The 15,472-nt window shown below is 43.2% G+C and overlaps 1 protein-coding gene across 1 annotated transcript in view; it reads left to right on the plus strand.

The window, feature by feature from the left end:
• pth2ra (parathyroid hormone 2 receptor a) overlaps window positions 1–8,941 on the plus strand; it is a gene marked incomplete at its 3' end in the record, with an annotated part of 31,441 nt that extends 22,500 nt beyond the window's left edge. The window contains exons 10-12 of the mRNA XM_080535784.1: window positions 2,767–2,905; window positions 7,720–7,761; window positions 8,540–8,941. Of these exons, the coding sequence (XP_080391910.1) occupies window positions 2,767–2,905; window positions 7,720–7,761; window positions 8,540–8,941 (583 nt within the window). The remainder of the gene's footprint in view (window positions 1–2,766; window positions 2,906–7,719; window positions 7,762–8,539) is intronic.
• Between the last annotated feature and the right edge of the window lie 6,531 nt (window positions 8,942–15,472).

Genomic DNA, 15,472 nt, shown 5'->3' on the forward strand with positions numbered 1-15,472 from the left:
AGGGATGATACACCATTAGACACACACTGGAGTCCCCTCGCTGCTTGCTTGTTATTCTGACATTATTCATCGGCATGTTCATGTTAAATCCCTATACTCAGCGGGATATGTTTGCACAATATGTTTACTGTTATCAGTTCATAACCAGCCGCGGAACGGTGCAATTATTCTTGTGTGCGTCTTGCATTTTATATATGTTACGGTACATGTGGGAATACGGTACATGTGGGAAAACTAGGGTTAGGGTTAGGTGCTAGGGTGCTACGGTTAGGGTTAGGATTAGGGTTAGGGGTATGGGTATGGTTAGGGTTAGGGTTAGGGTTAGGATTAGGGTTAGGGTTAGACATGCCAGCATGTACCAAGTCGACGTAGCACCTAACCCTAGCCCTAGTTTTCCCACATGTACCGTATTCCCACATGTACCGTAACATATACACTGCTCAAAAAAATTAAGGGAACACTTACTCATCACACTATAACACCAAGTCAATTAATTGAGATATCGATCTGTTACGGTTAAGAAGCGTAAACGATTGTTAATAAATTTCACCCAGCGCTGTGCAGCTCGATTGAGCACACAGACGTGAGAGTCTGAAGACGCCGTGGCGAACGTTATGCTGCCTGCAACATCACCCAGCATGAGCAGTTTGGCGTGTCAGTGATGGTCTGGGGGAGGCATATCCTTGAATCGTTCCCTTAATGTCTTGAGCAGTGTTGGGGGGCGGCAGGTAGCCTAGAGGTGAGAGAGACCGGCTAGCAATCGGAAGGTCGTTGGTTCGATCCCCACGTCAGGTGGGAGATGCAAGTGAGCTGGTGACTGGAGGGTTGTTGACACCATATCTAAGGTGCCTACCACTGCCTTTGTGCCCTTGAGCAAGGCACTTAACCCATAATTGCTCCAGGGGCACTGACTACTGACCCTGTGCCTAGAACAAAAAAATATATTTCGTTGTACTCTGTGCAATGACAAAAAGGTTGAATACAGTTAGGTCCGTAAATATTTGGACAGAGACAATTTCCATAATTTTGGCTCTGTATGCCACCACAATGGATTTGAAATGAAACAATCGAGATGTAATTGAAGTGCAGACTTTCAGCTTTAATTCAAGGGGTTGAACAAAAATATAGTATGAAACGTTTAGGAATTGCAACCATTTTTATACACAGTCCCCTATTTTCAGGAGCTTTGTTGACAATCCTTTGCAGGCAATAACTGCCTGAAGTCTGGAACCCATGGACATCACCAAATGCTGGGTTTCCTCCTTTGTGATGCTTTGCCAGGCCTTCTTCAGCTTTCTTCAGTTGTTGTTTGTTTGTGGGTCTTTCTTTTTTTGTTTGTTTTTGCAGCCTAAGGATGGCCTGTTTCACTTGCCATGAGAGCTGTTTAAAGAGCTGTAATTCCTAAACCCTTACCCTTACCCTAAAGCTGAGAGCCTGCACTTTAAGCCCATATTCATTATATAACTGTGTTCTGTTTGTGCCAAAAATATATATGGACCTAACTGTGTGTGTGTGTGTGTGTGTGTGTGTGTGTGTGTGTGTGTGTGTGTGTGTGTGTGTTGCAGTGAGTGCATAGAAGACACCAAACAAACCCAATACTGCTGCTAAAAGCCATGATAATTACAGGCCTTTGTTTACACCGGGGTCCCAGATGGGGCAAACACCATGCCACTCAGCTGGGCTAACGAAAGTGATCAATACAATAGGCCAGAGCCAGACACAGAGAAGGGGGCGGCCATGTTGGTACACTAGGCTGAGTCACCTCCTCAGAGCTCTGAGAGAGCTCCGCGTTGTCGTTTTAGACAATTTAGACAGTTCACCTTTATCCAAAGTGACTCACAGCAAATCGTGAGCTTAGAATTATAAGGTTCTATCTCCGTTTAGGGTAGTTCAGAGATATTGAGCGTCAAAGTTTTTACATTCCATTATGTTTTGTGAGATGGAACCTTTGTATTTTATGAATTACTAACTCAAAAATGTCAACATTTTTAAAAATAACACCACACAGGCATTAATAAACACCTAATGGATCAGATTATGTAAAAAACTCAATTTCAACCAAAAATGGAGATAAAACCGTATAATTCTAAGCTCACGAAATACTTGTCTAAGTAAGCGAATCTTCCATCCATCACAAGAAAAACAAACCTATGGTAGGACCAGGGGCCACTGGCAGTCACAATGCTAGAAGAAGGAAGATTTTTTAAATGATTTACAATAAAGAAACTATACAGGGGGGTAAGTGGGGATGAAGAGGTCCCTAGGAGAGGCAGTCAAGATGTAGCCTGAAGAGAGCATAAACGTATAATTTTCCCCTGGAGGCTGGCCCATTAGTGGGCGTCACTCATGAGTTCACTGAAGTCCACTACCACCACTATGTCAGATGACCCCATACTCCCATTAGAACGTGGGCATTTACATATGGTGTAATATAAGTGGTATAATTATCACCTCAAATACTGAAGGCTTCGTTAGTTGGATCTCTTATTACTGATGGATGAGGGAATTATATAGCTAATGGACGTCGGCGAGGTAGTGACCCACTGATGGCCAGCAAGGGACTGTAAACACTTTGTCGACATCAGTTGACTAATTGCCGCCAGATGTGAGATGTGCAAACAGGAAGTCCGTGTTTATGTTATGAGTGAATTGGCTGTGCTGTAATGATTGGTGACCCTGTGTCCCTCTCTCTCTCTCTCTCTCTCTCTCTCTCTCTCTCTCTCTCTCTCTCTCTCTCTCTCTCTCTCTCTCTTTCTGCATCCACAGGAAGCTGGCCAAGTCCACCCTGGTGCTAGTGCTGGTGTTTGGGGTCCACTACATCGTGTTCGTGGGAATGCCACACACCTTCGAGGGACGGAGCTGGGAGGTCAGGATGTACTGCGAGCTCTTCTTCAACTCCTTCCAGGTACTTAGCACTTGGGAATTGGGAGGTCACTTACAGTATGTTAGATTAGATTCCAGTAGTTTATTGTCCACAAGGAAATTCTCCCATGCCATAATACAGTAGCCATTTCCTACACCACTCTACGAATTTAGTCAAGCTTCCAGGCCTTACTGGATGTTTTTGTTAAGTCTATTAGACTGCCATGCGGCTATGACACTGGCTCCCCGCTGGTGGAATGAGCTCCCCACGGCCGTCAGAACGGCTGAGTCACTACCCATCTTCCGTCGTAGACTGAAGACCCATCTCTTCAGGTTACATCTTAACTGCTCCTCCTGAGACATCTTCTGACCCTCACCACTACGTCTCCTAAAGACACCCGCTTTCCCCTCTACTGTGTCCCTAAGAACTTCTATTGCCCCCCTTGTACTGTTTCTCAGTTTCTCCCAAAAACAAAAAAAAACAAAAAAAAAATGTTTTAATAGAAGGCGATAGGGAGAAGGTTTTTCCTTCTATCAGTGGCCCCGGGCCCGAGCTAGATTACTCTACCTGCAACGAATGGTGGATTGCTGATTCACATGCTTAGTATTCAAATGTATTGATTGTAAGTCGCTTTGGAATAAGGCGTCTGCTAAATGCCAAAAATGTAAATGTAAATGATAGATTCTCTATGGAAAACTCTTGCCATCTTTTAATAGCCGCAACTGGTTCCATCAGCATCATAGTGGGCCTCGGGGAGGTTGGGTTACAACCACGTCTCACTGTCATCCATCACAAATAAACAAGCTACAAAATGTTTGCTTCATCAATCATAGTGTACCCCGGTACAGCCTTATATATCAGTGACATTTGAGGAGAGGGGGTGGCTGTGGCTCAGGAGGTAGAGCCGGCATCTAATGATTGCAAAGTCGGCATTTCGATCCCTGGCTGTCCCCGTGCCGAGGTGTCCTTGGGCAAGGCACTGAACACCAAATTGCTCCCAATGAGTGGGCCGGCACCTTGCATGGTAGCTTCCCCCATTGGTGTGTGAATGTGTGGGTGAATGGGTGAATGAGAGGCCATTGTAAAGCGCTTTGGAATAAGGCGCAATATAAGTGCAGTCCATTTAGGACACGCCAGATTACTGGCTACTGTACTGTACTGCTCTCTGCACATATCACCTGTATGATCAATAATACTTGTGGGATAATGAACTAAAACGTGCTGATACTTTGAATCAAATCAGATTGTATTTATATAGCGCCTTTCATGAAACATTGCAATATAAGGTGCCTAACAATAATGAAAGTGCAACAGTACAATGAACAACACAACAATACAGTAAAGATAAACAGCAATATAAGGTACTATGAGTACTCTGGAAAATAAGACACAAGTGTAACACAGTAAAAGAAGGTAGATGAAAGTCAAATGGATTCAAGAGAATGCTAAGATAAAAAAGGTTTCTTAAGATGACTTTTAAAAGGTGTTGAAGAGATTGTGGCGCTCTCAGCTCCTCTGGCAAGCTGTTCCAGAGGTGATAATGATAGATTACACTTCCAGCCCTGCAATCATCCAGTCATCTCTCCCAGGACAGAAGGGCTAATCTCCTCTGGCTGGCTCTGGAGAGGCTGTTGTAGTAGTACAAGTGTGTGTGCCGGGCTACCTTGTAAAAGAGACCTTGGTCTTGATGTGACTTCCTACTTTTAAAAAAAAGGTTGAAGAAAAAAAGAAAGGCAGGCAGGTAGACAGGGCAGGTAGGCAGACAGACAGAGCAGGCAGGTAGGGCAGGTAGGTCAGGTAGGTCAGGCAGGTAGGGCAGGTAGGCAGACAGACAGGGCAGCAGGTAGGGCAGGCAGGCAGATAGACAGGGCAGGCAGGCAGCTAGGGCATGCAGGCAGGCAGGTAGAGCAGGCAGGCAGGTAGGGCAGGCAGGCAGATAGACAGGGCAGGCAGGTAGAGCAGGCAGGCAGGTAGAGCAGGCAGGCAGATAGACAGGGCAGGCAGGCAGCTAGGGCAGCCAGGTAAACAGGAGGCTGGAGTCAGCGGTCAGGAGTCAGGCTAGAGTACCACAGGCACAGGGGAACAGGAATAAATACATAATATGTCATTAGCCCTGTCAGACTTCACCACTCTGCCAGATCTGATCCCACCATGGCAGGGCTAATGAATATACTGTATCTGACCTTTTCAAGAAACCTTTTTAACATACAATATAGTTTTGGTCATTAAAACATTCTGCCCATTATAATATTGTAATTTTGTATTAATTAATTATTTTTCTGTCACAAAGTGCAGCATGAGTCTTGAGTAAGTTGGGTTGAGCCTGCGGAGAGCAGACAGGCTGTGGGTAGATGCTGTTGAGGAAGAGTGTTGTTCTTGTATTAATGGCTCTCAGCCCTTAGCCTGGTGTTTCTTTTTAACGGTTTTTAATTAAACAAAGTTTTAGCCCTTTTTAAATGTACTGTTCACCATCGTTCATACAGTATCTCTCAAAGCATGTACTCATTAAAACAGAATACAAACATACAGTATTTCACTGGCAAGAACTTGAGAAGGATCCTATGATTCATGGTATAACAAATGGTATGTGATATTTTAAGAAAGGTTAACATACAGTATAGGTTTGGTCATTAAAAAGTTCTGCTTATTATAATGTAATTTTGTATGATACAGCATAGCCTCACTGTAAAGAGTGGGTGCAGGGCTACCAGGCCTACCTAAGAGATGTATCTTTTGTGACCTCCTGCTCAACTAAAGGTTGAAGAAAAAAAGAACCATCTCTATATTCCCTAGTATCAATTAGTATTCAGTCGTTGACATCAAAGAGTGGGAACAATTATTTGATGACATTTACTGTTCCCTGTTATCGGCCTGGTCACATCTGCTTGCCTCAGTAACTTAGTCTCTGCCTCTGTCACACAGATGTACTGAATAAATACGTACACCATTGTGTAAGGCCCAATTTGGTTGTTAAGTCTGACGTCAAATGTGACGTTTAGCAATTTCCGGGTCCAAACCAGAAGAGTACCAGTGTACTAAGGCGGTAGAATGACAGTTCAATCGTTTTTTAGACTCGGATCTATTCATACAACAAGGGACACAGCACTTTCTCGTTTTCCCCATATTGTCAGGGTCTTTGAGCCTTGGAAAAGCGCTATATAAATATAATGAATTATTGGAATGGAATGGAATGGACTGGAATGGAATGGAATGGAATGGACTTTTATTTGTCATTGCTACAGTACAGGTACCAAACAACGAAATTTAGGAGGGGTGGCTCCCCTGGTGTTAGGAAAGGAAAAAAAAAACACATTTTAGAAAAAGCATAAATGCATAAAATCACAAGAAGGTAAGGAGCTGGTTTACATCAATAAAGGCTATGTACACAATCCACTGTACTATACTGCACAGATAGTCAACTAGGGTTGTCATATTGCACAAAGAGTATTTTTTCACATTATTTTAAAGTGTCACAGTTTGCAGGCTTGAAAATGTACATGTTTGTGCCTCAGCACTAGCTGCCATACAATCCGTCCGGACTGTCCTGGGCCCAGAACTTAGGCCTTTTCTGTGTTCAGGGCCTTGACGGCCCTGTGGTAGAAGCAGTCCTTCAGTCTGTTTGTCTTAGCGGCCGGGGTCCTGTACCTCCTGTTCGAGGGCAGCTTGACAAAGTGTACGTGCCCAGGGTGGGTCGGGTCCCTGGAGATCTTGGAGGCCCTCCTGAGACAGCGTGTGTTGTACAGCTCCTCCAGAGAGGGGTACTGAGGCATTTCGAAGAGAGCGCCTCAGCCAACTTTGGACCCGGAAACACGTCACGACTTAACAACCGAATAGGGAACTCACACAGGTGGAGGGAGAGGCACAGGAACAATGGAGGAAGCAGACTTATGGAAGGGCAGATGACATGCACATTCCTTAGGGCTGAGATTGAAAGACAGCTGGACAGATAATAATAATAATAATAATAATAACTTGGATTTATATAGCGCCTTCCATAAAAACCCAAGGACACTTTACAATTCTAAAGGAAATGGTCAGATAGACAAACAAACAAACAAAACAGAAACAGTGACTAGGGGCCAAAGGCCTTGGTGAACGGATGGAAAGAGATAGATGAAAGAGAGAGCTATCAGAATAGAGTTTGCAGTGAAGGACCAAAAATAATAATAGCCTGTCAGCTCTTAAGAGAGAGAGCGAAAGATCAAAGAGGAACATTTAGAGGATATAATGGATTTTTTCTGTGTGATGTCACCAGATTGATAATGTCTGCAAAACCACGAAGGATGTTTATGCAAAGTTCCCATAACATATTTACAACTGATGATTTTCATTTACATTTTTTGGCATTTAGCAGACGCCTTTATCCGAAGCGACTTACAACAAATACATTTGTATAAGTAAGTGAATCATCTATCCATCAGTCATCGCAAAGTAATCTAGCTCGGGCCAGTCAAAATGCTAGAAGAAGGAACAATTACTAATTATAATTTTTTATATATACAGGAGAGAAACTGTACAGGGTAGAGGGGATGGAGAGGTTTCAAGCCCAATGCACACGGCGTGCGATTTTGTCACACGACAGCATTCGATTCTCAATTCACACCACCGAAGTGAGTGGGTGTGAATGGAGAATCGAATGTTGTCGTGCGACAATATCGCAATGCACGCCAATGCACACGGCATGCGATATTGTCGCACGACAACATTCGATTCTCCATTCACACCCACTCACTTCGGTGGTGTGAATTGAGAATCGAATGTTGTCGTGCGACAAAATCGCACGCCGTGTGCATTGGGTTTCAGGAGGTTTTTATTTCCTGTGGCCTTCTCACCACACTCTCTTTCATCTCTTCCAGGGCTTCTTCGTGTCCATCATCTACTGCTACTGCAATGGAGAAGTGAGTGTGGAGTGTCAACATCAATGTGATTCTACTGTACACCCTGATCCAAGTGCTACTTTAACATATTATCATACTTCCAGTACTAGTCGAGCTTGCATCCTGTTACAGCAAGCTCCATCTATAAAGTACCGATCTATCTATCTATCTACATGGCCAAAAGTATGTGGACATCCGAACATCACACCCATATGTGCTTGTTGAACATCTCATTCCTAAACCATGGGCATTAATATGGAGTTGGTCCCCCTTCGCTGCTATAACAGCCTCCACCCTTCTGGGAAGGCTTTCCACTAGATTTTGGAAGATGGCTTTGGGATTTGCTCCCATTCAATCAAAAGAGCATTACTGAGGTCACTGGGTGAGAAGGACTGGCTAGCAGTCGGCATTCCAATTCATCCCAAAGGGGTTCGATGGGGTTGAGGTCAGGGCTCTGTGCAGGCCAGTCAGACAGTGAGGGGCAGACTAAATACAATATTTTCTACATGTATACACAAGCTATAAACATAAGACACAAGCTATAAGCTATAAATTATATTTTAAGGAAAGTTCAATGATTTGGAGGCCTACCTGCTGTAACCCCATCTTTCAATTTACCCCTAACCCCTCCCCTCTCTCTCTTCCCCCCCTCCCTCTCTTTCCCCCCTCACTCTCTCTCTTTCCCTCCTCCACCCCCTCACCCTCTCCCCCCCCTCTCTCTTTCCCTCCACCCCCTCACCCTCTACCCCCCTCTCTCTCTCTTTCCTCCCTCCACCCTCTCTCGCTCTGTCACCCTCAGGTCCAGACAGAGATCAAGAAGACCTGGACCCGTTGGAACCTGGCGTTAGACTGGAAGGGTCCGGTGGTGTGTGGCAGCTACCGTTACGGGTCGGTGCTGGCGGGCCTCAACAACAACAGCACCAGTAGCCAATCGCAGCTGGCCGGGGGCCGCGGCCCCGCCACGCGCTCCACCACCCTGTTCTCCAGTCGCGTGTACCGTAGCAACAGAGCTCCCGCCATGAACACACACGCCACCCTGCCTGGATACGTCATCAGCAACTCAGACCCCGACAGCTTGCACCCGTCCATCCCGGAGGAGCCGGAGGACAGAGCCAACCAGGTGGACGACATCTCTCTGAAGGAGTCTCTGCCCGTGATGAACAGTAGTACGACAGCAGATGATGAAGAGGAGGCGCTGTAGGCACGGGGGTGTAGACAGATACTACATGGGGATAGACGATTACACAGGGAGTCAGACTCTCAAAATGTACTCATGACATTCATGCTTTCCTGTTTAGATATACAGGCAGAAATCAACAGACGCACACACACACACACGTTCTACACACCACATACCGATGGACACATCAACATCATCCTATGACCATCTGTTTGTACAAACTCATGTTCTGCATTTTGTAGCCCATCAATGGCAGAACCCTCCTTGCTTCTGGGCAATACCGTATTTTCCGGACTATAAGTCGCACCCGAGTATAAGTCGCAGCAGGCCAAAAATGGGTCATGAAGAGGAAAAAACCACATATAAGTCGCACTGGACTATAAGTCGCATGGTTCAAGGGAACGGGCTTGGCGGAATCAGCGGGGAAAGAAGACCCTGTTGAGCTTGACTCTAGTCTGGCACTGTGAAGAGACATGAGAGGATTTGTAAGCCCAGGAAGGACATAATTCACGTTAAAACTTCTTCTGAAAGGTTAGAAATACTTAAATTATCGAGTGTAAAGCCAGGGCTAGCTAGCGCGTTGCTAACGAAGGTTAGCAAAATGGCGTCGCGGGAGCAAGCAAACAGGATGGAACAGCCTCTGAAAGGTAATAAATGACTTTAATATCGTGTATAACGTTCATAATAGCGTGTATAACGTTCATAATATAGTGCTTAATGTCCACATTGTCGAGTGTAACGACTATTTATCGTGTATAAGGCCATGACAAAGATAGCTTGGTGAAAAACGGAAGTAGTTAGGATGAAGGGCGGCCTACAAACAATGCAACATTGAACAGCCTCTGAAAGGTAATAAATGACTTTAATATCGTGTATAACGTTCATAATATCGTGTATAAGGTCCATAATATCATGTTTAATGTCCACATTGTCGTGTGTAATGTCCACATTGTCGAGTATAATGGCTATTCTATCGCGTATGTGGCGCTAGCGGAAGTAGCAAAATAGCCTCGCGGGGGTAACTTAGCAACATAGAACAGTCTCTGGAAGGAATAAATGACTTTAATATCGTTTATAACGTCCATAACATTGTGTATAAGGTCCATAACATCATGTTTAATGTCCACATTGTCGTGTTTAATGTCCACATTGTCAAGTATAATGGCTATTCTATCGTGTATGAGGCGCTAGCGGAAGTTACTCCTTGGTTCATGTCAGTCAGAGATTACCGTATGTCAGTTCATGTCAGTCAGAGATTATGAATTATTGATATATAAGTCGCACCTGACTATAAGTCGCAGGACCAGCCAAAGTATGAAAAAAACCGCGACTTATAGTCCGGAAAATACGGTACTTGGTCCAAACCCCACTTGTTGAGACAAGTTGAGACAAGTTTGAGACAAGTTTCATGCTTCAAGAGTAGGAAAGGTCAATACAAAGGGCTACTGTATTATGTGTTTGTGCAAGCATGTTTTCAATGCAAAATATATGTAACTGACTTCCTCTGAAAAGCCAACGGTATTGATGTGTTTGCCCCATTGCCAAGCTGAGATTTACCCCCGAGGACCTTGAAAAAAACAACATTTTCTCAGTGAATTACGGTACTTATTTATTTTGGCTTTAAGAAGGAGATCCAGTCACCTCTGTGTGATGATGCTTATTGTTCTTGCTCCTGTTTACTTGTGATAAACATCTTTAATCCTTTAATTGATCTTGAATCTTTTTGCTTTTATTAATTGTTATGTCCCTGACATCAGGCTCTCATTAGGCTGGTTGTATACCAGTGTGTAGGCAGACAGACTGCCTACACAGACTCCTGGTCTGGTTTGTGCAGTATAATACTCTTAGACCCGGGGGGTATTTCATCAACGTCGCTAAATAAAGCAGCGCTTAATTAAAAACGCCCGGTTAGATTTCATGTTGACTGGGGCGCTTAGGTGGTGTAGTGGGTTAAGCGTTGACCATGTAACCACAGGGTCCCCGGTCGACCCATCCTTCCTGTCTAAATCTCTACTGTATCTGTCAATACAAATATATATATATGAGTGGGACTGCCCCACTCAGAAAAGAAAAAAAAAGATTTAATGTTGACTGTGACTTAAGACTCAAGCCATTCCAATAACACAATTCAGCCGTGTCTCGTCAATGCTAACTCTGGCCAGGCTTGGAAAGTCTCACAGATTGTCGAAACAAAGATACTATGGTGAAAAACGAAGGGGAAATTAGAGAGCAGAGCGGTGTTCTTTGCATCAGCGGAACAACCCTTCTGATGGAGCTTTATGATGACTATAATCGCCAAAAAGGGCAATACTGACGCAATCAACGAGGCGAAGGAGATGTCTTGGCAAAATAATTGCTGACAGATGGCGTACGTTATACTAGCCTACTTATTGTTTTATTGTCATTTTTAAAAAAATAAATGAACATTCACTACTGTGACTTATCAGTGTGTAGTCAGACAGACTGACTCCTGGTCTTGTTTGTACAGGATAATACTTTCAGACCAGAGCATAATCAAATCATCCCAGGTTTGCGATGTCTGTTTCTCCAGAGCTAATGGAGTTAATGGAAGCAATGATGCCTTGCTGTTCACATTACACTTCTATTTGTTCTCTTTGAGTGGCTTGGTAAGGCAAATGGCTCAGCATTGTTTGTGTGTGTGTGTGTGTGTGTGTGTGTGTGTGTGTCCTTCTTCTGTTATATACACTCACCTGCACTTTAGGTACACCTTGCTAGTACTGGGTTGGACCCCCTCTTTTGCCATCAGAACTGCCTTAATTCTTCGTGGCATAGATTCAACAAGGTGTTGGAAACATTCTTCTGAGATTTTTTTTATCCATATTGACATTATAATATCACGCAGTTGCTGATTTATGCCAGGAAAATATCCCCTACACCAGTACACAACACCACCACCATTTTCAACCAGAGAACTGTGTTATGTGAAATGTTCTCTTTTTCTGACCATTCTCTGTTACCCCTAGAGAGGGTTGTGTGGAATAATCCCAGTAGATCAGCACTTTCTGAAATACTCAAAACAGCCCACCTGGCACCAACACCCATGCCATGTTCAAAGTCACTTAAATCACCTTTCTTTCCCATTCTGATGCTTGGTTTGAACTTCAGCAAGATCCTCTTGATCATGTCTACATGCCTAAGGCTATGTCCACACTAATACGTTTTTTTGATAAACGTGGATTTTTATATTCATTTTGGGGGATTCGTCCACACGCAAACAAGTTTTTGCCCCCTGAAAACGAACATTTAGAAAAACTCCGGCCAGAGTGAAGATTTGTTTTTAAAAACGCTGTATATTCGCCGTATATTTTTGACGTGTGGACGAGATAGACAGTTTTTTTGTATTTGTCACGTCATCATGCACGTAGATTTCTATGATCATGCGCACTGCAGCTGTTAGCTGTTCCCTTCAACGTCATATCCTGGCACCAGTAACTACTTTGCATACAACAGGCAACAGTGGTCGAGGCTACACAAACGAGGAAAATGGATGTGTGCAAAGTGCTTCTAGTTCTTTCACTGTTAACTGGACTTTTAACCTGTTTACAGATAAATGCACGGTTAATGATCGAGAACATTGAGACACAGAGGCGTCTGATTGGCCAGCGAGGCTATGGGGTTAAAATTATATCGCCGACTACTGGTGTGGAATGCTCAATGACAGCGTTTATTTTGCGTTCATGCGTATGCATGTGGATACAGACATTTTTATAAACATGCTGGTGTGGACGGTAATATTTTTAGATATGAAAAACGTTGATCAAAAACACGTATAAGGTCTGAGTGAGGAGGCTACTGTTGTGAGTCCTCAGACAACATAGAGGTGGGGGTGGATGTCGGGGGAGACTGTGTTGATTGTGCTCTCACAATCTTTTCTCCCTCTCCCACAAATTTCCTGTCAGACGGCTGACTTTCACAACAACAACAGAGAAAAACACATTCTGACTCAATGTGTTCTCAAGTCAAACTTTGCTTTCAAGGTCTTTACGTCACCTTAGCACGGGTTCACAGCACACTTGCTCACGTCCGTATCAATATTAAAAAGATGGGGTTTTTAGCAGTGGCGGACTCAGGCTGTTTGAAGGGCAGGGGCGAAAAGGAAAAAAGGGCACCTACTGCACAACATGGGACCCCCCATCAATGCACATGGTCAAGTTTAGACCATTGGAAGGGCAGCCAATAGGGCACATCCTCTAATGTTGCCACTCAAAAGGGCACTTTAGTGCGACGTTTTTCAACTGTGGGGGCACACGGTCAAGTTTAGACCATTGGAGGGGCACTAATAGGGAACGTCCTCTCATTTCTGCCACTCAAAAGGGCATTTTTGCCACTCAAAAGGGCACTTAAGAGAGACGTTTTTCAACTGTGGGGGCACCAGGAGGGGTGGTCGCCCCCCCCTGCCCCCGCTGAGTCCGCCAGTGGTTTTCAGTCTTGACTTGAAAATATTTGCTGAGGTAGTAGCAATGCTACAGTTTGTAAATCATGCCATTTACATTGGTGTTTATGTCTTGTTTATTGTTTGTGTCAGAATGTCCTATTTCTTTTCTTATCTATTTTTTAAATGTACTTATACAGTTACCCGCTTTGTTTACACAATAGAAATACACTCAAAGAGGTTTCTGTCTAAATTGCCTGCAATAGATAGATAGATATAGTTATGAAAGAACTGAGGTCCACACCGTTTCAATGTTGTGTTGTAGTTTTAGTGACGTGCCATTCGTACTGACAACGCATACACACTGTAAAATAAAAGTCAGAAGTAAGAACGTAAAGTGGCAAACACCAAAACACAGTGCTCCCCAGTACGCCTCCTGTGAGTCAGAGTGCAAATTTAAATCGCGGAAAATATAGGCCTATGTCTGTAGAGTTCTGTAATTATTTACGAACCATACAGTTTCATTAATAGTTATACAATTTTGTGACACCACTTTTTAACCATCAATATGACCGAATATTTCAATGTATTGCAGACGAAGTATCTTGCATATTTATTTCTTGCAACAAATGAGAAAGTAACTAATACACATGTTTACGGAAGAGTATTAGGGCCACCAACTTGATTTTTTTTTTTTTTTAAATTCGAAAGGGGGGGGGGGGGTTATATTCTGAGTTTAAAGTCAGAATTTCTGAGATTTAAGTCAGAATTTCTGAGAAAAAAGTCAGAATTTCTGAGATAAAAAGTCTGAATTTCTGAGATTAAAGTCAGAATTTCTGAGATAAAAAGTCAGAATGTATTAGTGTTTATTGGTCCTACTGGTTAAAATGAATGACATGAATGCTCTTATCAAGTTATACTTTGGAATTGGCTTTAGTAATAAGGACATTCTTTGTCTATTGGCACAAAATCACCTTATTATAACAAGTATTCGTACTTTGAAGCGACGTTGTTCCCTGGGTCTTTAGGCTACAGAAGGAGAAATCACTCAGATTTAAATGAGGTAATGGCCTTTGTGCAGGAGGAACTATCAGGAAGTGGCCAAATGCAAGGCTATCGTTGGATGCATCTTCGTGCCATTCAAATGGGATTCGTGGTGCAACAAGATGTGATACGACAGATTATCAAATTAATTGACCCATGTTCTGTGCCCCTATCAGTTCGCAGCCTCTCTGGACATCCTCCAACACAATGCTTTGAATATAATATCCAGCTATGACTTCCGAGTCATAATTAATTATATGCCAATATTAAATAAATGTGATCTTTTGAAGGCACAAAAATTGCATTGCCACTGAATATTAGGTTATAATAACATGAGTTCCGGTCTTCTATCCAAATACCAATACAGATAATGATGTCTCTGTACACCCCTAAGAGATCTAGATAGATAGATACTTATTATGAATGAATGAATGAATGGACTTTATTGTCATTGCTACAGTACAGGTACTGTACTGTACTGTACAGGTATTGATCCCCAAGGGGAAATTAAGGCATTACAGCAGCTCACACCACAAACAACAACAACAACAAAATAAAATGACAATTGAATAATAGAATAAAAAAAATAGACATCTGAAACATTAGGCTATATACAGTAACAACAGTCCAGTATGATTTAACATCCCCCCGCCTGATCTCCTCGAGCGAGCCAACCGGAGGAAGGGTTGTACAAGGACACAAAAGAATAGCCCCTATTGTGTGTGCACTTATAGACCATCGGAGATGATGATGTGGAGTGTTCTCTGTGTGTGGAGTGTGTGGGTTCGGCTAGGCTCAACATAAATATTCAAAATACCATGGTTTCATTTTCAAGGACCCTCTTGACCCACTTGCTGAGAGCTTGTCTGAGTAGGCTAGAAGAACACGTTACAAAATAGGTTTCTAACCTCAAGGTTTATTGGTTAAATATGCTGAGAGTACTATGGTAATGGTATTACCGCTTTAATTGTTGAACTGTTTTACCAAAGCCTCTTTAATCTCTGTGTTTACTGTATTGACCAATATTAGTGGTTGTTGGTGTTGGTTGTTGAGGTGAGACATTGAGGTTGTGGTCAATAACCTCATAGGGTTACAGTACTTTCACTGACAGGTGT

The sequence above is a fragment of the Nansenia antarctica genome (genome assembly GCF_963989245.1).
Source record: "Nansenia antarctica genome assembly, chromosome: 7".
Taxonomy (NCBI): Eukaryota; Metazoa; Chordata; class Actinopteri; order Argentiniformes; family Microstomatidae; genus Nansenia; species Nansenia antarctica.